The 22,093-nt window shown below is 44.3% G+C and overlaps 2 protein-coding genes across 6 annotated transcripts in view; both read left to right on the top strand.

Annotated features, from left to right (window-relative positions):
• LOC126997144 (protein tincar-like) overlaps positions 1–5,844 on the top strand; it is a 115,560-nt gene extending 109,716 nt beyond the window's left edge. Inside the window, exon 17 of the mRNA XM_050858196.1 lies at positions 940–5,844. The gene's annotated coding sequence lies outside the window, so the exon portion shown is untranslated. The remainder of the gene's footprint in view (positions 1–939) is intronic.
• A 1,122-nt stretch (positions 5,845–6,966) lies between these two features.
• The window catches only part of LOC126996928 (ubiquitin carboxyl-terminal hydrolase MINDY-3 homolog), a 24,426-nt gene continuing 9,299 nt past the window's right edge, over positions 6,967–22,093 (top strand). For 4 of the 5 annotated variants that reach the window (XM_050857871.1, XM_050857869.1, XM_050857870.1 and 1 more), the window contains exons 1-10: positions 6,967–7,164; positions 8,069–8,202; positions 9,046–9,202; positions 9,493–9,628; positions 9,878–9,992; positions 10,618–10,771; positions 11,168–11,305; positions 11,613–11,772; positions 12,141–12,303; positions 12,590–20,299. In XM_050857871.1, the coding sequence (XP_050713828.1) occupies positions 7,062–7,164; positions 8,069–8,202; positions 9,046–9,202; positions 9,493–9,628; positions 9,878–9,992; positions 10,618–10,771; positions 11,168–11,305; positions 11,613–11,772; positions 12,141–12,303; positions 12,590–12,733 (1,404 nt within the window). In that variant the 5' untranslated portion in view covers positions 6,967–7,061 and the 3' untranslated portion in view covers positions 12,734–20,299. The remainder of the gene's footprint in view (positions 7,165–8,068; positions 8,203–9,045; positions 9,203–9,492; positions 9,629–9,877; positions 9,993–10,617; positions 10,772–11,167; positions 11,306–11,612; positions 11,773–12,140; positions 12,304–12,589; positions 20,300–22,093) is intronic. The other variant, XM_050857868.1, reaches the window with a different exon arrangement.

The raw sequence follows: 22,093 nt of genomic DNA, 5'->3' as shown, positions 1-22,093 counted from the left end.
CACCAATCTCCTGACAGCTGACGCCCCCGTAAGATTATGATTGGAAGCCACATTACCAGAGGAGCGGGAGGCTGAGGCGGAAGGTAGGCTAGTGGGTTGTGTTGCCCCCTTCCCCCTCCCTCCCACACAGTCTACTTCATCTACTCCTCCCTACTCCTACTCCTCCTTCGATTCCTCCAGTCACTCCTCCCCCCCCCTCCCTCCCTCCACCTCAGTCCAACGTGCTCAGAGATGGTTATTTTTCTCTCTCTTTTTCTCTCTTCTTTCTTTCTCTCTTCTCTGCTTTCTCTCCTTTTTCTCTTTTATTTCTTCTTTCTCTCTAACTCTTATCTCTATCTCTCATTCCGTCATATAAAAGTCTTGTTAATCTCTATCTATATCTGTCTATCTGTATATCTATATTATCTACGTCTATTTATCTATCTCTCATTCAGTCATATAAAAATCATGTTCACTAGTCTACTCTGGTTATTTTTATTTCTCTTCATTATTTTCAGTTCCCTTCACAAATGAAAAAAAATGTTTACTGATTGATATGTATAGTAATTATTAATCCCCGTACACGTATATTATTTGTTTGTTTGTTTGTTTGTTTCTGTTTAAGGTAAATTTAAATTGTATTAGTTATTAGTCTTATTCAGTCTAACCCTGGTTGATTTTTTTATGTTTTACGGAAAAATTGTTCAGATTAGCTTTACCTATTCTTTTTCCAGCATTTTATTTAGTTTAAGTAATGAAAAACTCTTGTGAATAATCAAACCCTACTTTTTATTTTCGTCAGCATGGTTAGGAATACATCTTATGCAAACAAGGTTATCAGTTCAAAAGATCAGCATCACACAGACAAGTACAAAGACCTCATTTCCAACCTCTCTACCCATAACGTTCATCCCTTCGTCCTTCCCTCACCCTCAGGCCTTCATAAGACTCTCCTTCCAGGTACAGGAGTGATGGCGTAAAGCAGCGACGCGTAGCCAGCACATGTGCCACCAGCGGACAGAGGACCCCGAGAGCCACCGATCGCTGCAGGCTTGCCCCCAGCTGACGCACGGACCGGCGCTGACACGGCTGCAGGGACGGGAGGAGGAGGAGGAGGACCGAGCGGCGTGCAGTGTTCGCGTCCCCGAGTCCGCAGAGCCAAGATTCCAGCCCCCCGGCGCACCAGGGCACAAAATAGCTAGATAGACGCCGCCACCACTAAGGCTTGTGAGAGGTACATATCGCGTGGCCCAACACAGCGCCGGACGTCACCCCGCAGTGATAGGTTTCCTTTCTCACGGCAGGTTAAGTTTCAAGGCTTGAGATTCTCCCAATGTCATGGACCCAGAACCCAGTAGAGCTTCGTGTGCCCCGGCGAGGGCGGCACAGGTGTTGGTGTGAGTGTTGTGTGTCAGGCTCGTGTGTGCCGCCTCGCCAGCGTGAAGGACTTGCCGACCCGCCTCTCGGAGATCATCATTATTGCCTTATGGTGTTGGGTTGCTAACCTAGATTTATGGCAAGTCAGTGTGATGTACCAGTGACGTGTGTTTCGTACCGATAGACGACAGATTACGATGTACGGAGGGCACAAATTAATGTAATACTTATATAGTTGATTACAGTTTAAGGCCAATGTGGATGATTCATTTTGTATGTTAATATTAATTCATGATACAAGAATATCCCCTGTGTAGCCGAAGCATATACCGTGGAGTTGTCTCTCGTGTGTCAGGGCACTTCAAAAGTGCCGAGCTGCAGACAGCGCGGGAGAGGGAGAGGGAGGGCATCACTGCTGCTGAAGACGCTGGCACGACGAAGTGGAAATAAACAACTCAAATTGCGTTAGTTTTGCCTCAAGGCCGCGTACTGGTTTATTGTAGCCTCAGCTTCTCCGCGCTGTGTAATCTCCGACTCGCCTGGATCAGTGTAGATTATTACGGCTTTGTTCTTTCTCTATTCCTCCTCCAGCCTCTTGATTCCAGCAGCGCAGAGCAGCAGCAGCAGCAGCGGGGCGTGGCGGTGCTGGCGCCCGCCGCAGCTCGCAAAAGGAAGTATTGCCTAGTCTTGCCCCGAGGGTACAGGTAGTGACAGCCTCTAGCGTGACTTTTCTATACTGTGTAAAGTTTATATTATTATTTTATTAATTTATAGTCTAATTAACAGTCGCTGTATAAGGTTATCAAAAACAAGCGCGTTAGGAAGACCTGTACATATTACCTTTACCAAAGATTTCATATACTACGTACTGTACATAGTGACAACGATGTGTGGAGCAACGCGCGGCACCGCTTACTGGTGCTCTGGAGACGTCGCAATCAAAATTGTGTTCATGATCGTCCCACGGCTGTGCCTGAGTAACAGACGAACAGACCGCGGCGGAGGGTGTGGAGGAGACTGTCACGACGCACCACATCTTAACATTCCAAGTAGACATTCATAATCTTCTTTGGTATAGTTTTCTTACACTTTCAATTGTTTTATATCGAGCTATAATATCCCGCGTGCCCTTCCCCATGCCCTATTTGTCTGCCATTTCTCTGTAATCATTCATCCGTGGTTTTGAAAATATCACAACTTCACGTTTCTGCCTTCTGTATAGTCTAGGGAAGAGACCATCACGGTTTCATTTGCGTGTAGGCCTACTAGTTTTCATTCCTCGTAGTTATAAGACAGATTCCTACTGTATGGCATATGTTCTTTAAAGATGTCATTACTACGTACATATTTCTTCTTACGCCTTCCTTCACATGTCTCAGCTTTCATTCTTCCTCTTCATCAGATAAACTTACTCTCACGCCGTTTACTCATATAATTCGTTCACATTTCATTTTTCTTTTTTACACGATGCCACAACGATTCCTTCCCTCAAAGCAGTCATCACTCAAGCTTCTTTTCACGTGTATCATCCATTTTTTGCATTTGTCATACTTATGATGTCGTTGGGCCGTGAAGGGGAAGCGAAAAACCTGTACGCCCGTGTCTCTTGTTTTCTTGTCTTTTATTTTATTTCCGCCCTTCTTGCATTTATCATACTCGTAGTGTCGCCATGTTACGGATGGAAAAACAAGTCACCCGCGGGAGATGTCTGTTATTCAAGCACTACAGCGTGGGACGACTTGACATGCTTCTTTGTTTTAATTTTATCCATCAACAACAGCAACAACAACCAATGCAAAAAAACGAAAGCAAGCAGACATTGTTTATAAGAATATTCAAGTATATCATTATCATTATACTACGCCTATCGGATAATTATTGTAAAGTATATATAAAACGTGATATAACTGTATGGCTTTATGAGTAGTGTACACCTTTATACGTACGTGGACAGAGTGTGTGTGGCGAGGACATTGAGGTCGGCATTCTCTGACCCTTCCGCCTCTCACCCCAACTATTTCCAAAGCCCAAAAAGGAGATCAATCGGATTCTAATGAGTGTCTTTTGAGCTCCATGGTACAGAAGAAGGATCAGACTGTCACCAGGGTCGTAAAGGTATCCATGAAAATGCCTACAACTCCTATGAAAGCCTTGCCAAATGTGTGAGCCTTGGCGTCGAAATGTTTAAGAATATGACCTCATGTCCCTCAGCTTTCTGGCGGGAGTGACGATCGCCAGCATAAAGCTTCATTCGTTTATTCATTACCTTTTTATACCAGGGTTTTCATCAGACCAATTCGTCAGAAAAGGTTTATATAAGCATTGTTCACGAATTCTGTTGTTATCGTAATAGTCATGTTTGTAACAGTTATTTATTTTCCCCTTGAATAATAAGTAAATCACAGTAGGTCATCATTGTGATCATATTGTGGTGGAAAGCGCCTCCCGATCAGTGCCAGTCAGAATACAATGTGCAGTGTCAGCTAGTAACTTTTATAATGATAGTTGTGCATCATGTGACCAAACAGCTCACCCACGGACACACTCGCAACACAAAGCCAACAACTGCCACCAGACCACACGGCGGGGAAGGAGGAACGAAGGTGTCGCCGATACCCGTGTTTAGATCACCCTTGAGGGCCTGTCCCGCCACCAAAGGTCTGCACTGAAATGCGTGTATATACAACGTTTCCAGGACTGCATTCAGGCGTAGCCGCAGCACCTAACTTATGCTACTGAGTGCAAGTGTTTTGTATGTCCTTTATACATAACTACATGTTCGTAGGGCGAGGAGAGTGGAATGTGTGGTCGTCGTGTACTGTTTCCCCTTCAGCGGTAGCAGTGAGGAGTGAGGAAGACACCCCTGCACCCCCACCCCTCCTGAGGCCCCGACGTGCGGCCTCCCACGCCAGCCTCCGCCGGTTCATTTCCTTCTTTTCAGTCTTTCTCTGCATCATCTCACCCTCAGCCACTCCTGAAGCAGTGGTGACACTGGCGCTGCGTCGTGTCGTGTTACCGTCGCCTTTGTACATACATGACGTGACATGTTCCCACACGGCACCAGAGAAGTTTTCCTTGTTTGAGTTACTTTGGCTCATGGTTGAATCAGCGCCCACACGGAGCAGAAGTTGAAGTCATTCCGTGTGATACCAAATTATGGTTACGTGCGTGCTCGTCAGTTGCAAACGTTAATGATATTTGTCTTGTTTCTGTTTCCCTTGGCCGCCAGCCGCCGAGTGTCGGGGTGGGGGGCGAGGGGCTGGACAGACAGGCGGGTAGGCAGTGCCGCCAGCAACGGCACGTCGTCGAGCCCGCACTCACCACTACTGCATCAGTTGCTGGAATGTTGGTCAGTCTCGCAGCGGTGGCGGCCACGTGAGGGCCCCGGCCTCGTGCCGCGGGGTCCCGCCGGCGGCAGGTCACCGCCGTCTCGCCGGTCCAGGCTGAGGTCGTTCGTCTCACCAGCTGACCCTCGGCCTCGTCACTGATGACCAGAAGCCAACACACTTAATTTTTATCTCTTTGTCATCCAGGAACTGAGGTTTCCCCCAGGTTTGGAATATTTAACTCTCTGTGTACACTCCTAGTTGTACTATATCATGTGCTGTACATGAATGTACTTCTCGTAGCTTAGATGTCAAAAGTACAGTATTACCAATGTCTGTGAACCCTGCCTTTGGAAACATGTCACTGACTTCGGGTGCAGAATCCTCCGTGGAGCATCTGTGTATAAACGGTTGCTAAATTATTGGTCATAATCCACAACCCAACGAGGCATCCAATGGCAGGCCTAAGCTAAAAAAGAATATTTAAAAGACCAGCATTCATTTCATTAGTCTAATTATTAACATTTAATATGCTTTTCACTTTTCTACTTATTATTGATGCGTTTTTGAGTACATGGTGAAAAATTGTTTACATTTTTATACCCAAGATAATTAGAGACGTGAATCAAGGGGCCTCATGTGCGGAGGACTCGCCCAAGACTCGGCCAGCACACCCTCGAGCCTCGCCACCTAGCGCCCCAGCTTGTGCCTGCGTCCACCTCCTCATGTGTTCACTCGAGATCTTATGATGAAAACTTGGCGCTAAAAAACGAGCAACAAATCACACCTTCAAGAACAGTTCAAAGTCAACGGGTCAGCTGCGTGGGTCAAGAGACAGGCTGGTGGTCAAGGGTGTTCCAAGGGCATCAACCTTCAGTGTGTTCTGGATGCAAGTCTTGGGTGGTTCTCTGTTCGGAAAGTGAGTGCCTGTTCAACCTCACTGCAATGTATATCACTTTAGAATACAACTAATAAAAAAAAGTGTAGGCCAATGTATTCGTGAACTCAGCCGGTTTTGATTGACTTAGTTGTTGTTGTATTGTCGTGAAAGGTTATGATTTTACGGATATTTATGTACAAATAATTTAAGTTTTTATGTGGCGAGGTGGTGCTATGTGTGTGTGGCGATGTATCATATGAAGCCAATAAAATGTGAGGTCTCGAGGTGGTAATTATTATCAAGAACATTACCATAAGAAGCCACTCAATAAATACTACGAGCACTGGTACATGCAGATGTGTGGCTACATGCATACGTTTGTGCGACTCCAACTCCCAATAACGTCAAGGTAAATTCACTCATGTAGGTTGTTTATCTTATGGGAAACAAAAACCAAGGAAAGTACTGCTCCTTCCGCTCCCCCCACAAAAAAGAGAGAAAAAAAAAGGTCAACTCATACCCCTCATTACCAGTCCTACGTAGTTCTTATGTATCAAAGTATTGGTGATCGAAATAGAAATTACAAAGATTCGATAACAACTGACCCATCTCTGTGGATAAATCTGTGCGTGGCCCCAACAGGTGTGTCCAACTGGGAGAGCGTGTGTGTGTGTGTGTGGGGGGGGGGGGGGGGGGGGGGGCGTATCCAGCTTCTTTTCTGTGAACGCGGGTGTGAGGCGGGGCTGTTCCTCTGGCCATCACTTTTCAACACTTGGATGGACAGGGTACTCGGCAGAGTTGTGCAGAGTCGTTGTGGAGCATCTACTGGCAATACAAGGGTCAATGACTTTTTTTTCCGATTGCCGATGATGCAGTAGACTAATCCTCGCGGAGTCACTGCAGGTTCTGGTGATGGCTCTCGAAGCACGGCACGAGGCGGGACCATTGGACCTTCAGGTTTGTCTCTAAATGTGGAGTCTTTCGGAGGACTGTAGGCGCCTCGTGGCCTTGAGTGTTTCGAAAAGACTGAAGGCCCCGAGCCGCCTACCGTATAAAATTATGAGCATTCTCCATACTTTTCTACTTCAGTGTTTTAGGGGGCTGGTTAGGCCATGGGACCACGGCCTCTATAGCCCCAACAGTACAGGTTGCTTGTGGCTGTCGTTGTTGTTAAGATTTATGTCCCTATATAAGGCAGGGGCTATAGATCCTGTCACGGTGACCGGACTTCTGCAGGAAGGTCATTGTACACTTGAGGGCTTGGAAAGCAGTGTTGGGGCTGAGAGTGTCGCCACCCAGCAGGTTCTCTAGAGCTGACCTGTGAATGTGGAGTCAGGTCAGGGCCATGCTGCATCACCGCCCCGCTGCGCTATGTAGCGGTGTGGGCGCCGCTCCGGGGAGGCGGACGGTTGGCAGCCCTGGCGGCCAGTGTTTACCTGCTGCCTGGCCTGCCGCGGCGGTGTGCTGTGCCGTGTGTGCGTGCGTCCCCGCCCTGCAGCATGACGGAACGCCCCAAGCGGGAGTGCGAGGCCGTCCAGGAGGCGTCCCAGCTGGTGTGGGGGCCGACCATCCGCCCCGAGCTGTTCGCCAGGTGGTCCCAAGGTAGGCACCGCCGTGCCCGACCCCCGCCCCGCACCACACGCCCGACCCGCACGGGGCACCACACGCCCGCCCACTGCTCCGTGCACCGCGCCCTGCCTGCTGCACCACGCCCACCACCCCAGGGGTGTGGTGCAGGCGTGTCCGCCCCCGCACGCCGCCTCCCCGCCCACCAGCGTCGCCGCCCACGCTGACACATTCGGCTGTCAGGCGTGTCAGGCCAGGAGGGGAGTCATCTGGATAGTATTAACGAGAGGGCAGCCACCTCCTGCCAAGTTAATACTTGCGATATGGATTATTATTTGATCCCTGAGGCTGAATGCAGTGCGGTGACAAATGACTTCCAGAAAATAGAAGGGGGCTGAGGGGAGCAAAGCCTCTCCATTAGGGTGATTGTGGGGACAAAATCCCCCCATTAAGGGAGTCAAGGGGGGGTCCCCCACTAGTCAGTTTGTTAGGTTAGGTTTGTATAAATTTATTCAGCATGCGGTGTGGTGCGGCGGGTATACATAGCATGGGACGGGGCAGGGTGGTGATGGGGGTGGTCTACTACACAGGCTGGTGGGAGCGGGGCAGTGGCGGGTGCACCTCAGACATTAAAAAGTCAGTCATTTAGTGATTTCTGGAAAAATAATAATATCCATAATAAAAAGCATCATATTTTGTCCAGAAATATGCAGTCAGTCTCAAAAATAGTACACTACCTTCTCATCAATAATCCCTGGAGATTTTCATATATATATTCAGACCGCAGACTGTGATCCAGACTATATGATCTGTATAAGTGAGAGAATGATATTTTATTATATTGGATAACCTGGTAATAGCATTCTCAATTCAGGACTTTTCATAGTCTTCAAGCAAGGAATCAATAGTGTAAGGGTAGTCAGGAAGTGAAATGTTACAGGTTTCATCTTTAGCGAAGACGAGAGGACGGCTTTAATCCAGACCAGCGGAGGGCCGTGTGCCGTCATTGCCCCGGTGCAGGCGTTCCTGATAAAAAACCTTATAGCAAGTTACCAGCTTTCACAACTCAGGGAGGTAAGTATTCCAGGGGGCACCTCCTACTCTGGCCCATGATCAGTGTCTGCGTCTGTGTCCACACCCATATCCTCGGCCTGGTCTGTAGCGTGCATCAGAATGTTTCCACGCTCACCTTGCTGAACTTTTGAACCAGAGCAATAAGAAAGACAAGAGAGGGGTAGATTTGCCATCATAGCCAAAGCTGTGGTAGAATTATATAATGGATACTTCTTGTTTTTTTCCCGTGGGTCTGATTTTCCAGTAGTATGGATACGGGCATGGACACAGATCACAGATCATGGACAAGTGGATGCTGAGCCTAACTGTGTTTGTTGGCTTTCCATAAATACTGAGTCATAGCCACATAGACCTGAAGTATTGCTTAGAAAACTCTGCCTCTTCTTGAGTGCTTTTGAATTAATAAACAAGTTTAATTTCTTAAAAACATTTAACACCATACTCAGAAGTACCTTATGATTTAGAGATTGGTCTGTTACCCTTGTTATCATTAGAATAGGTAAATAAAGATTAATTTGATCTGGTTGTGTACATACATCAGTGTTACACTGTTAGGGTTTATGTAGGTTTGCAAAGAACCCATAGCTTATGTTTCACAACTAGCATTATGTCATGCATGCTTCATTATGGAATTTAAATGTGGAAAGCATCAGAGGACACATTAACTTAGAAATCAGGTTGTTCCCATCCTTTACAACTAGAGCTTCTAGGCTGAAATCATTGTAGAATATACCTATACTGTAGCATGAGAATCTAAGAATGATACCAGTTACAGTTAGGATGTATTGTGGCTTTCATAATCCTTGCGGATTTATGGCAATGAACAGCGTCAGTTTTCCGCAGATTGATAGTACAACAGTGGACCAATTTTTAGCTGCAGCCTTGACTGAAATCCTGTGTCAGTGTAAGCAACTGCCCTCTGTGGCAGTCCACGTAGGAGATAGATCCAGCTCCTCCTCCAACGCAGAGGACAGTGGCTCCCCCACCCACCGGGACCATGGTGAGCCATACACTGGCGTTGGGGACCAGTGACTCTCCTCCAGGCCTCCCTACCCTTCTACACATATGACACAAACATAGCTTTATTGCATGCTCATATGACTTGGTAAATTATGTGAGAATTAGAGTTGGGAGAATGTGTTAAAACTAATGACTCATTCTTAGAGTTTAAAGTAGCATATTTCTTTGAAGAGACCTTGCAAATGAATTGAATTACTACCTGTTTTGCTTCTATCGCACCTGAGAAGACCTCCCTATCCTTGTTAATTCCTCATTGTGATCTCATTGCAGGCCCTTTCCAGTTAGCTTGCCTGGATGACCCGTTGTCCCTGAACAATGAGTGTCCAAGCTCCAGCCCAACAGAGCCTGACCAGCCTTCCTCCACACCAAGTGCCAAAGATTACAGTTTGTTCCACTCCAGTGTTAGGTCAGTGCATTCCTATATTTTAGAAAAAAGAGGAAAAGATAATTTAATGTTATTATAAGCATTTCCAATAAAGCAGAACATAACATAATGCTGAAGAAGATTTTGATTAGTGTCAAGTATTGTCCTATGTCAGGATCTACACTATTTCTGACAGCCATGGAAGTGAGTTCTGTGTTTGTCTCATAATTTGCAAAACATGGTTTCTAAACTTGCTTTAATGAATAATGGATGAAACTTCTTGCATTCCAGATTAAGGCATTTTGAGAATGCTCACTCATTGCAAAGTCATTTAGAAACTCACCTGGACAGGTACAAAGCCCAGTATGGTGTTCTTCTATTCCTATACTCCGTCATTTTGACAAAGGTAAGATACGAACTGGAAAGGACTTGGGGATTTCAGCACACTGAAAAATTTATTTTGCCAGTTAGTTGAATGTTCCCACATGACAGATGATTTATGAGAGATATTTTGAAGTTTTACCAATGAACATCAGCCATAAATCATAGGTGTATTAAGCAACAAAATTTTTATTATTTTTTCCCATTACTTAGTATGTATTGTTCTCATGTTTTTGGCAGGTAATATGGTTTACTAAGAGCAAGGGGCTTCAAAGAGGGGAGAGAATGAGGCCAGGTTTTTGCCATCAGACAGCAACTTTAGTAACTTGTTGAAAGGTGTGTCAAATAAACATCACACAGTTCTTGCCATGTATTGAGTCTTGAGTATGGCGCCATGAGGGAAGTAGGAAGGTTATCCATTAGTTAAGAAGGGAACACAGTAGGGCAGAGTGAGGCCGCAGCTAGGGCTGTGAAAGTTCTAATAACTAGAAGGATGGGCAGACACCAATGGCTATGCACAGAGGAGTGCAGGGTACTTTGATAAAGGTGCCCCTTTACAAGCTAATACATCACATTCATCACTACTTTAGAAGATTTCTTCATAGCAAAGTAGTATCATATTTTAAAGTAAATGGTTTGCCTTTCCCCAGGGTGTTCGGACAGTGAAGGAAGAGATGGGGGACATGGGGGAGACCCTGATTGATGTGGCACAGGGCCATGGGATCCAAGGCCTCATCAACCTCCTCATCACAGGCCGAGCCTCACCGCACGTCTGGGACGGCACCAAGAACGTCGGTGGCCTTGGTGAGCGGCAGAGTTGTGAATGAAAGCTAACCCATTTAGTTCCTGGAATTAAGTATATAGTGTGTGTATGTGATCAATGTCTTCATATCTGGATTTGGACGAATAATAATATTCACTCAGTGATTTTACTTTGGTCACTATACACTTTCTCCTGCTGTATTCCACTGACTCATAGGCTCAGTGTTAAGTGTACTCTGCAGATGAGTATCCTGGGGAAACCTGGGAAAGGTAAACCTGGATGTTACACTTGCCTTGTGTTCCGGGGTATTGGGTTCTTGACCACCACAGGCTTAAGTGCTAATAAGGCAGAGATGAGGACTGAGACCACACACGATTATACCGAATTATACCTAAACTACATATATGTATGCTTGTAATTGTGCCGTCCATCTTCAGATTTGGTGGGTGTCCTGAAACGGCCGGCGGTAGGCTTCCTGACTCGTCTGGAGCACCTGCGCTATGTCCAGGTGGGCTGGTACCTGAAGAACCCCACCAGCCAGGTGTGGGTCATGGCCTCAGAGACTCACTTGTCAGGTGGGTCACACCTCTTTGTAGGTCTTCGGAGCTGTGCATTGATGACAGTGGGTTGTGTTTTTAGTTAAGAATGATTAATAGTGAGAGAAATAACATATAACAAGGTGGGTTGATCATCTCAGGAAAATTAGAGAGAATTAGATGATACAGAGGGTGTCCAAGAGTGAGGTGGAGGATGTGGATGTAAGTGATCATTAGAACAGAAGGACAAACCTTTAAAATACAGTCACCCCTCGACCAGCATTCTAGTCCTGCCTAGCTCCTTGTGGTTTATGAAGTATTGTTACCATTTCCTTCACCTTTCCAGTACTTTTCTCGTGGTGCAAGAAGCTGGTGACACCTGACTCTGAGGTGGAGCGAGCCAAGCAGGTGTTCAGCTGGTACGACACGGAGGGGAACCACTTCATCCAGGCAGACAAGCTGAAGGACGTGCTGGAGAAACTCAACCTGTGCACCGACGATGGCTTGTAGGTGCTTCCTCGTCTTTTTATACCCTCAGCTGATGATTAGTCACCAGGCTGGACTCCATTGTTATTATTACCATTATTATTTGCTACTCCTGTTTCCTAACTCATGTAGTTCTTGGAAGTTAGGCAGAATGACGACTTTGAAACATTATTCGTTAATTCACCTTACATATTCTTCAGTTTTTTGGATTATTATTCGTCACTGTTCATGCATGTCTTTGGTGTCTCGTCCCTCATAGGAACTCCCACCATAACCTCTCATAATTTCCAGAGTTTGCAACATTTCAGTATGCTGTAGCAGTGACTTTGCTTCATAAGTTGCATCAGTTTTCAGTATAACTTCATATTATACCTTTTTTTCCCTTCAGCATTCAGTTCTTGATGAATGAGCTTGACCCAGACAGCATGGGGGTGATCCTCTACCACAAATTTGTTGAGACGTTGTTCACCCCAGACCAGTCCTACACTCCCCCAGACACCTTCATCATCCACCACTACAACGGCTTGGAGTCATCGTGCCCAGGCAACAAGGTGAGGCCTAGTGTAAAGCCCAGAGAACCAATGTTGATGCATGGTAGGGCTGTGTCCTCATAAAACCTGACAAAAAATAGTAATGTGAAATTACATCTTCAGCACAGATGCATCTCAGGAAATGGTGTGCCAAAAAATATGCCATGAAGAAAAATTCCCAACCTTATCAAGAAAGGCACTTCTATGGGATAGAGTCACACATGCCACACAGGAAGCAAGTTCAGTTCTTATAATAAAAATGTCACTATCAAGCTCTCCCACTTTCATATAGTTCTTCTCTTTTCAGATTCAGTATGCAGAAGGGCGTGTCACCTTGCAAGAAAGTCATGTTGGGTTTACCTCAAGTAATTGTGAGTTCCTAACTTGCCTTGCAACCAAATGGCCAAATTTGGACGTGCAATGGTCCAGCTTCACCCCGTCACTCAACTAGGGTGAGCCTCACCTGCTGCTTGCAGCGCGCCATGTACTGAATCACAGGTCAACTATGAAACCAAATTCAGAAGATTTAGTACGGCTTGGACATGCTGTCAAACCTCACTACACTGTCTCTAGTGAATGTAGATATTCTCTGTTTCCAATATTTTGTTTCCTTTAGCATTGGAATTATCCTGTGCATTGCTTCACTTGTCCAGTCTGTTTGTAGTCTGGAATAGTGTTGGTCTGAATGGGAGACTTTTAATAATCATTTCCCTCCTTATGTAAATAACTGTTAAGAGCTATTCAGCCTCAAGCAAGCTAAAGCACACGGTAACTTAATTTAGCCTCTTTGAGCTGTGAGCCAGAGTACGACTTCCAGCAATACCTAAACCAAGATCAGGCACACTCTTTGTTCATTTCACCCTGAAGATAAATCACCTCTCTTAATCAATTATTTAAATTCCCTGAATGAGCCATTTGAATGCTCTGTCCAGCATTTCACAAAGTGTGTTCCCACTTACAGAAGCTTGAGTAACTGTTAACAGCCATAACTTATGGTGACAAGACAGCTTTTGAAGTCTCCATTTTCACAGTAACATCGTGCACTCCCTCGTCTCTTTCCTACATATTTTGATACCTCTGTGTTGTGTGTGTCTGTGTGTGTGTGTGTGCATTCATTCATTCTTACCTATTTGCTTTTTCCTGTTTGTATTGTTACAAGATTAATTTAATCCTGCATTGCCCCACATTTTAACTAATCATATAAATCTTGACACTTGAATAAAGTTTCAGCAGACAGCTTTACTTGGCAAAGGAATTTATTTATCAGTTGCTCTGAAGTGCTGCCTTAGTACTTTATAGCTATATCATCTTTTATTGAGCATTTTTTATCCCATAGGTGATATAATATTTTTTCTTTCTTTCCTGGTAACACTTTTGTCTCCTTTACTCATTTCTTAACAGGCTCTTTTTTCTTATAACAGAACAACTTTATCTCTCAAGCCTTAAGCCCATTTTGTCGCAGCCAACTGTCCTCATTTCTCTTACTTCAAAACCTATCCACTTTAATTAGCTTCCTCCTTTTTATTAGAGCCTTCTTAGAAGTTGAATGAGGTGCCCCATTACCTGCATTTTCAAAATGTAAGTACTAGCTACTCTCCTCCCAGTGAATACAAGAGTTCAGTATTCAGATGCAAATAAGAATACCTCACATTTCTAAGAATATAAATACAGAGAAATACTGTGAATTTGAATGCAAATATGGATACATCTTAAAGGTATTCATGAATGCATTCATGAACACTCCATTAAAAAAGTAGCTTTTAGCTATAACTCAGCACAGGACTGTACTGAAGTAATGCCGCTGTAAAATGACATCACAAGCAGTGAATTGTGACAGGCGGCAGTGTTCAGTGCCACAGGTTCCCTAAGCACAGCAGAGAACCTTTGTGTGACATGAGGCAGCTGCTCACTGACCATTACTGACCTGACTACTATCATTTCAGTTGTTCCTGACATCATTTCTTACAGACCGTGGATTTTGCATAATGATTAATTGTTTATTCCTTTTCTGTACATACATATAAGCAGCATATGTCATGCAGTAACATACATGAAGTGCATGTGTAATGGTAAAATTTTGTGTCAGTTACTTATGGATTGAACCAAACTATCTCTTTCTTAATAGATGCAGTGTTTTTCATTCTTTCATATTCACTAATTTACTTAAATTACTTTAGTCACTTGTGTCATAAATTATATCCACTACCAAGTGATTCTGCTTACAAAGATGATGTCTGATAAATTAAAGTCTAATGAAGTGAGGCTTTGTAGAAAATGCGAACCTACATACTTGATGTGACAACCGTCTTTAAACCAGTGAAGTACCATTATGAATTTGACCAGCTAGATTGGGTAGTGATGATAATTGTGCTCTAAGCAAACTCTAATTGGTAACACTGACCTAAGACTTGTTTCTACATCTTCGCTTCAGTGTTAATATCAAGTTTACAAATGATAACAATTGTGTATAAAAGATTAACCCTTAGTGTTGAATAATTTGTACACCTAATTGTTCTAGTATTCACAAGTGCTTTATATTTATATTTATTTTTGTGATATATAATATATATGTGCATGTCAAGGGAGGAAATAAAGCTTGAGTAAGGTGGAAATAAGGAAGTGACCTTTCAGTTAGTTCTGTAGGTACTTACGGCCGTAGTATTAATCTCCCCCATTCCCGTTCCCTTCCCTTCCCTTTCCCTTGGCTGCAAACCACAGTTTTAAGCGTCCCCGGGGGGTTGGGATCGATTAACGCTACCTCGAGAGAGAGTGGATTGGGTTGAAAAAGTGTTGACTCCGCGGGGTGCGAGGCAGGACATCTTCAGCTTCCCCTTCCTATATTTCATGAATAAATAGTGTTCTATTTGTTATTATAAAAGAAAATATATTGAAAAGTATCAGAATATTTGTATGACTGATATTACATTGCAAACTTTGCTGAAGTTAATATATTTTTTTTTTTAGTTTGTAAAGACTGGTGTTTCCATTGATTGTAAACATACAGTTATTCCTGAAGATTCCTTTATAATTGTGGTGTTTCCATTGATTGTAAACATACAGTTATTCCTGAAGATTCCTTTATAATTGTCCCCAAGAATGGCAAAAGATGGCAGATTGATGACTAAATATGGCATTATTATGGCAATACTTAACATATACCATAAAAAGGGCATTTCTTGGCGACCACCTTGATTTAAGACAAAAATGCCATAAATGACACGACTTGGCAACCCCAGTGCAGGCAGCTAGTGTGTGTGACCAGTCATGGACACCAACCTGTCTCATAAATTAACTTGCCCACATTATTTGTTATTTACCTGTAGATCAACTACGCTAATGTTTTATTTTATGATATATAATGTATGTGAATACAATGGTGCGTGAAAAATGCATTATTTATCTCGTTTTCTGTAATCATTGGTTTGAAAGTGCTGCCAACATTATTATGACATGCAGATTGGCCTTGTCTGACCTGCATATTTGTTGCAGGGACAAGAAGGGTACGGGGCAGCTTATGTTTACCCCAGACCCGTGTATGGGGATGGGGATGGAAAGGGAATGGGGAAGACTGATACTACAGCCGTTAGCACAATGTACCTTAACCTTTCGTCTAATCTTGACGTTATTGAAAAACAGACTCAATAAATCAATCTGCACCAACCCCTTACAGTAATTATTATGATCAAAACAATGGCAATGGTTCAAAAGTGTCACAAAGTAAAGACTCGCTGAGTAAATCTCATACCCAAGGCAGTGATAAAGGTGCTAAGAGCATCGAGAATGAGTGCTGAAGTTATTATGATTAGGTTTTCTTAGCCAGGCTTATTGGATAGTATAGCATTTGTTCCATGAGGGTAGGAAGGGTGGCCTTTGTCTCTTCCGAAGGCGAATGAACATTTTCCAATAGTTTCTGTTCTGAATTCATTAGTGTATCACTCCTGACCCCTCAAAAAAGGCAGCCATGCTCTCTCTCTCTTTGATGGGTGTCATACTAATTTGCTCCCAAGAGGCAAAGTTTGGGATTGTGAAGTTCAAGGACTCACGTAAGGATGAGTAGATGTTGCGTGTTGTTATCTTTGTTGAGAGGTTTGCAAATGTACGTTTGTGGCCAGCTATTTTCCCTTGTGTCTCAACAACATTCCTTTTTGTAAAGCTTTAATCTCTCTTGCAGCATCTGTGGGTTAGGTTACCTGGGGGGGTTCAGTTTAGCATAGCCTGACCCGTGGTTCATACTTATCTTACTATGAATACTTTAAATATCCACACTGAATTAGTATTACTGTCATCACAGCACCCACGGGTACTGTACAGGAGTTGTTGGTATATTATTATTGAAGTTTTCCTACAAGTTTGCATGTACTGTGAATGCAAACTATCATTTTCCTTACCACAGTTTTTAGAATGTGTGTCCCGTGACCCCTCACCTGAGGCAAAGCAAGATATAAAAAAGTCGTGACTAAAATTTGTGACAGTAAAGATCATTCATTGGGCAGTAGCATAGAGATAGAATTGGTCTAGTACCTGAGAATGTATAGCTCATTTAATATCATACACTGGCTTTTAAATATCAAAATTTAGATAAAAGTGTAATCAAACTTTGGTATAATTAATGAAAGGTGGTGAAGGAAACACGGGCTAGGGAACAAGTGAACGAGTGAACGAGAAAACACTTGTTCCCTAGCCCGTGTTTCCTTCACCACCTTTCATCACTTGTCATAATGTCTACACATTTGGTTTAATTGTTGTCAACAAGTTTTGTTAAAACTATTTTATTGGGTTTATTCAGATTTCTTTTAAGATATATTTAAATGTTTGGTGCTGAGGTATGGTGATTAAATGGCACCTTAATAGTCCATTCTTACTATCAGTTTGTATTTAGCCGAGAAGGTGGAACCACTGGCCCTGCCATAGCCATGCCACACACACACACACTTGCTGTCAGGAATTATATGCCTGATGAAGCTGCCACTGTTTTGTGAATACATACTGAAAAATCTTGTATGATGTTCATGAAGAATAAGCTCTTGCTGGTAACCATTGCATCATTATTATCATGATTATTGTTATCATTTTATCATTATTTTCCCATCTTGGCTACAGGCAGAAGGGTAATTAATGATTTGTCTATTGTTATTGTCCCTGAGTTGTGGGGATAAAGAAGCATGTCTCCTTATTCCAGTGTGTGTTGTTACAGCAGCAAAGAGTGGGGTAGCCCTTAACCCCTTCACTCCGGCGACACCAACGTTAGCGTCCGACGTGTTACCGTATAGAAAGGGTTAGTCCTCTTCTAAATCTCTTAATCCTTTTCCATTTCCTCTTAATCCTCTTCTAAACCTCTTAGGAGGAAATGGAAGAGGATTAAAAGGAATTTAGAGGAGGATTGAGAGGTTTAGAAGAGGATTAATCCTCTTCCATTTCCTCTTGACCCTTTCCATACTGTAATGCCGATGTCTGCATCATGGATTTTGGAAATTGGATTTGGAAAGGGTTGAGGCCCATGATGTAAGGTTAGAAAATGGAACCTGTCAACCATTTTCACCTTAAAACTTGTCAAATGGCAGCATGTTCTTCATTGGGCTGTGAAAAAGGTGACTAAAATGGATGTAGCTGCTGCATCACAACAAGTTTAAGTCTTGCCCAAAACATTGTTGAAGACTATCACTCAATCTCTTAAACTTCTCTTACTACTTTGGGAGGCAAGATCATTAGGGTTCCTGATTGTAATTATTAGTATTATTATTGTCATTATTCTGCTGCCAAGCACAACAGTAGAAATGGAAACAAAATCAGTAATACCTAGGCTGTGATATTGTTCATGACATTTCCTTGACATTCAAGTACCATATAGTGCAGCCAAATGACCAAAAAGTTGTTTCATATATATGAACTTGTTAATTAGTTTTGTGTCTGTGATTGCAATCCATGTACTTGGTGCTGGTTAGCTCCCTTGGGGAATGGTCACAATTAATTTAATAAATTACAAGTGGCAAAGCACAGCAAAATTATGGATGAACTAAAAGTAGGATGGTTTTGAGCATGGAGCCCCAAAAAGTGCTGTAACAATGACATGCCCCATGAGAAAAATATACAAGGAGTACATGTAATGTTAGGGCCATCTACAAAAGCTGCAGCACCATGAAGTTATAAATAGTTACATTGTATAGGGGGTGGGAGCATTTTGCTTAAATTTAACTTTTCAGGTTGCCATAACTTACAAAATATTTAATAATGAATGCTGAATGAGCAGCTATCCTTCACCCAATCAATTTATTTGATCAAGAGTCTTGACCGTCTTGCTTGTGTGACTCAGGCTTAAATAATGACATTAATTTCAATGCTTAGCAGCTGTTTATGTCATGCAGTGTAAGCTGATGAAGGTTGTGATGTGCAAGGCTTTTTCAGTCATACAGGCTGCTGAGCTGCATTGAGGTCAAGGCCACTTGTCACAGCTGGTGGCCCGGGCTGATGGGACAGACTGTTGGGACTTCATCAGTGGACAGCTCATTAAGTGTTCTGAGAATCAAGTATCTGTGTAGCTGTGGCACTTGAGAATTTATTTCACATATTTTATATTATTTTTTTACAGAAAATGTATACTAATTATTCAGTATTGTTGGCAGTATTCAAACGACATTTCAGTAGGCCTGATTCAAAAGTAAATGTGGCTATTACAATAAACTCTTAAAACTGTAAAGGTATCTGCAGCTAACAGTCAGAACGAGAATGACAACTAATATAAAAATAAAATACTAATCAGTTGCTGTCTCTTGGAGATTGTGAAAGCAACTATTATCTAATACAGTGTTAAACAACCTTTTATCTTTCTTGTAAATCCCTCCGGCGTATATATATCCTGAATGATGTATAGAGTAAATTCTGCATATATTAGCGTTTCCTGCAAAAAATTAAAATCTGGATTGGGACAGCAGCAAATTGCTGCTTTGGATTAATAATGTGAGTTCTACCAATAAGTAGCTGCTGTGGTTGTACGGTTATTACTTCACCTTTCCATTTTTGGACACATTGTATTATTGTTATTGCCAAGGAAACAGATGCAGCACGTGGATGGGGGTTTTATGAGAAGCAAATGTTTTATATATATATATATATAGAGAGAGAGAGAGAGAGAGAGAGAGAGAGAGAGAGAGAGAGAGGCTATGCATGCTTCAAAATGTTATGTAACCTTTTCCATGAAAGTCCCCCGCCTCCCTTCCTTGAGGCCCCAGGACTGCTTGCCTGTTCATCCACATGGTCACACACCCTGTAGAAATAGACGCCTGTGGCCACCTCCAATAATGAAACGCTTGATAGCAGGGTGTTATGAGAAGAAAATGAAAACCATATATGAAAGTTCATCAAAGGGTATTTTGCTCTTCGCTGTATCTTAGTACTGGAAGAAGTTTCTCAACACCGGTGCAATATTTTGAGTTTACAGCAGCAGCCTTGTGAAGCTTTACAGCTGCCCCAGGGCATGCATGTCCCCGTGCAGCTGCAGGTCACCGGAGGCAGCGCGGCGCCCCGTGCACGGCCGCGGCGCCGCGCGGGCTGCGGGTTATCTTTAGCCATGTTTGGTCGGCTTCCTGCCACCAGGCAGGCCAGTACTGCTGACATGGAGCAATAAAAAGCAAAAGTTCCGCGGCACCGCTGCCTGCGGTCCACCCTGGCGGCGCCGGCAGCGTGTGCCGTGGCCGTGCCGGGAATAAATACCCGCCGTGACGTCACCCGCGCGGCACGTGGCCTCGAGGGACACCACCACCACCAAGGGAACGGAGACCCTTCATTCTGCAGCACCAGAATAACAAAATATTGAAGTAATTTGCAGGACGTCGAGGTTCAACGGGCTGGCGTGGGCGGAACAACGGTAAATAACGGTAGCCCCGTTGTGAAGGGCGGCCATCGTCATCATCAGCGCGGGGCCCGGCAGCCATCAAACAGGTGGGGAGCAGCAGCGCGTCCCCTGCCGCACACCCTCAGGAAGCGGTTCCCGCACCCCCCACGGGGCCCAGCACGCGCCCAGGTGAGCACCGCCGCAGCAGCCTGGCCTTGGGGGCGGGTGTGGCGGGTCTGGGGCCCGGCAGCAGCGGGGCGGCCCTCGGAGGGCTGGGGAAGCCACGCCGCCGCTGCCCAGGGCGCCGCGCCGTGCCTCACGCCGCCGTCGAGGGCCGGCCAGGGGCGGGAGGGCACGGCCCGGGCTCCAGGGGGTATTATTTTCCCCGCCGTGCCGGCCCCCGGCCCTCAGGTCCACCCCGCAGGCCTTACTTCCCCGCCAGGGCTCGGGGCCGCCACCCCCGCCCCTGCTGGCACTGGCCGGCCTGGAGGCCTCGGGGGCGTCCCAGGGCGTCAGGAGCAGGCTGGGGGGCCGAGTGTAGGGTGTATTGAGGCGTGGCCGTCCTGCAGGCCTAGTGGTGTCAGGGGCAGGGTTCGGTGCAGAGGCTTGAGGGTAAATATCAAGAATCACACCCGACTCACTCCGGGGGTTGTCACTGGCTGTGGTGGTTTCACTAGAGTCCCTTGATAGAGAGAGTCCCAACAACCCAAGTTTTGGACGCCATTATTGGCCCTGTTTTCGCCACACTTTTCAAACGCTAGCACACGCTCTCTTTTGTATTTCTGTTTCACAGCCGTACGGGTCATCCACTGAAACTGAACACACTTGCGTCAGACCTGCACACCATCTAACAGCCAGCAGGGAGCCAGCACCCAGCGATCTCTGGAAAAATAAATGAGACAGTTTGTGTCTACATCAACAGGTATCGCCAACCCACCATTACGCCCTTATACTTTACCATAATTTGGTCAACAGCCATTGGAATGTGCCGTAAGAAAGGACAGGAGATTATTATTAGCCTTATGATCAGCCACTGTCTCAGTATAGGCACTCAGTAACCCACGAAGCCTGTGATATATGCGCGTCAAGGTGGGTGGGCTGCTGGCAACCTTGAGAGGCAGCAGCGCTCAGAGGGTACTGAGAGACTTCACACAACTCTGGGTGCTTCTCTTTGAGTGTTGCTGCTGTGATGGATGGATTTAATAATACTTATTGCTGTAAAATGTTATCGGCAGTAGTTGGGGAAGTCTTTCTGTTACCTAGGTACATATCCCTTCATCGCCTGACCCTTGCCTGCAGGGAGGGACACTGCCTCCTGAACGTCATGAGCCTTGATGTACTTGTCATGGGCCACGTGGCTCACACACTACCAAGGCTCCATCAGTGCAGAGGCACTTTGCTTCCTTTCCATTACCTGCTTGCAGTAAACTTTAGCATATGGAGAGAAAATTAGTGTAAACTAATTATCTGGGGTTGGAGGGGGCCCTGATTCCATTACTCACCGTGCTGCTCTCTTTATTGTTAACACACACACACACTCACACACACTAGGATATAGTTGCTGCAATAAATGTTCTGTGCAATTCCAAGGTATTGTGAAGATAAGGCATCAATGATTATATTTCAATAACATTTAATTTAATTTAAATACTTATTGTTGAATAAAAAAATAATAGTAAAATACACTAAGGCCATGTAAACGTGTTTCATTTTGCTTGAGGGTCAAAATAGCTAGGTTTAGAGAATACTGTAGGAAAATGTCTTCAATATATTATAATGACATTGGTACCCTTGAAAATGAAGACTGTGCAACCGTATACATAAGACAATTAAATAAAGATGGACTTATAACCCAACCTAGAGGAGTTTCTAACCGAAGACCTTTCACATGAGCAAATAGTAATCTAACCTATCACTGCTGAAATAGTAATATTTCCCCACATTTTAAAATCTCAGGAACAAGTAATAATAATGGAAACGGTT

This window comes from Eriocheir sinensis, chromosome 11 (genome assembly GCF_024679095.1).
Source record: "Eriocheir sinensis breed Jianghai 21 chromosome 11, ASM2467909v1, whole genome shotgun sequence".
NCBI lineage: Eukaryota > Metazoa > Arthropoda > Malacostraca > Decapoda > Varunidae > Eriocheir > Eriocheir sinensis.
The sequence above is the reverse complement of the archived record's forward strand: the minus strand, read 5'-3'. Positions and strand labels throughout refer to the sequence as shown.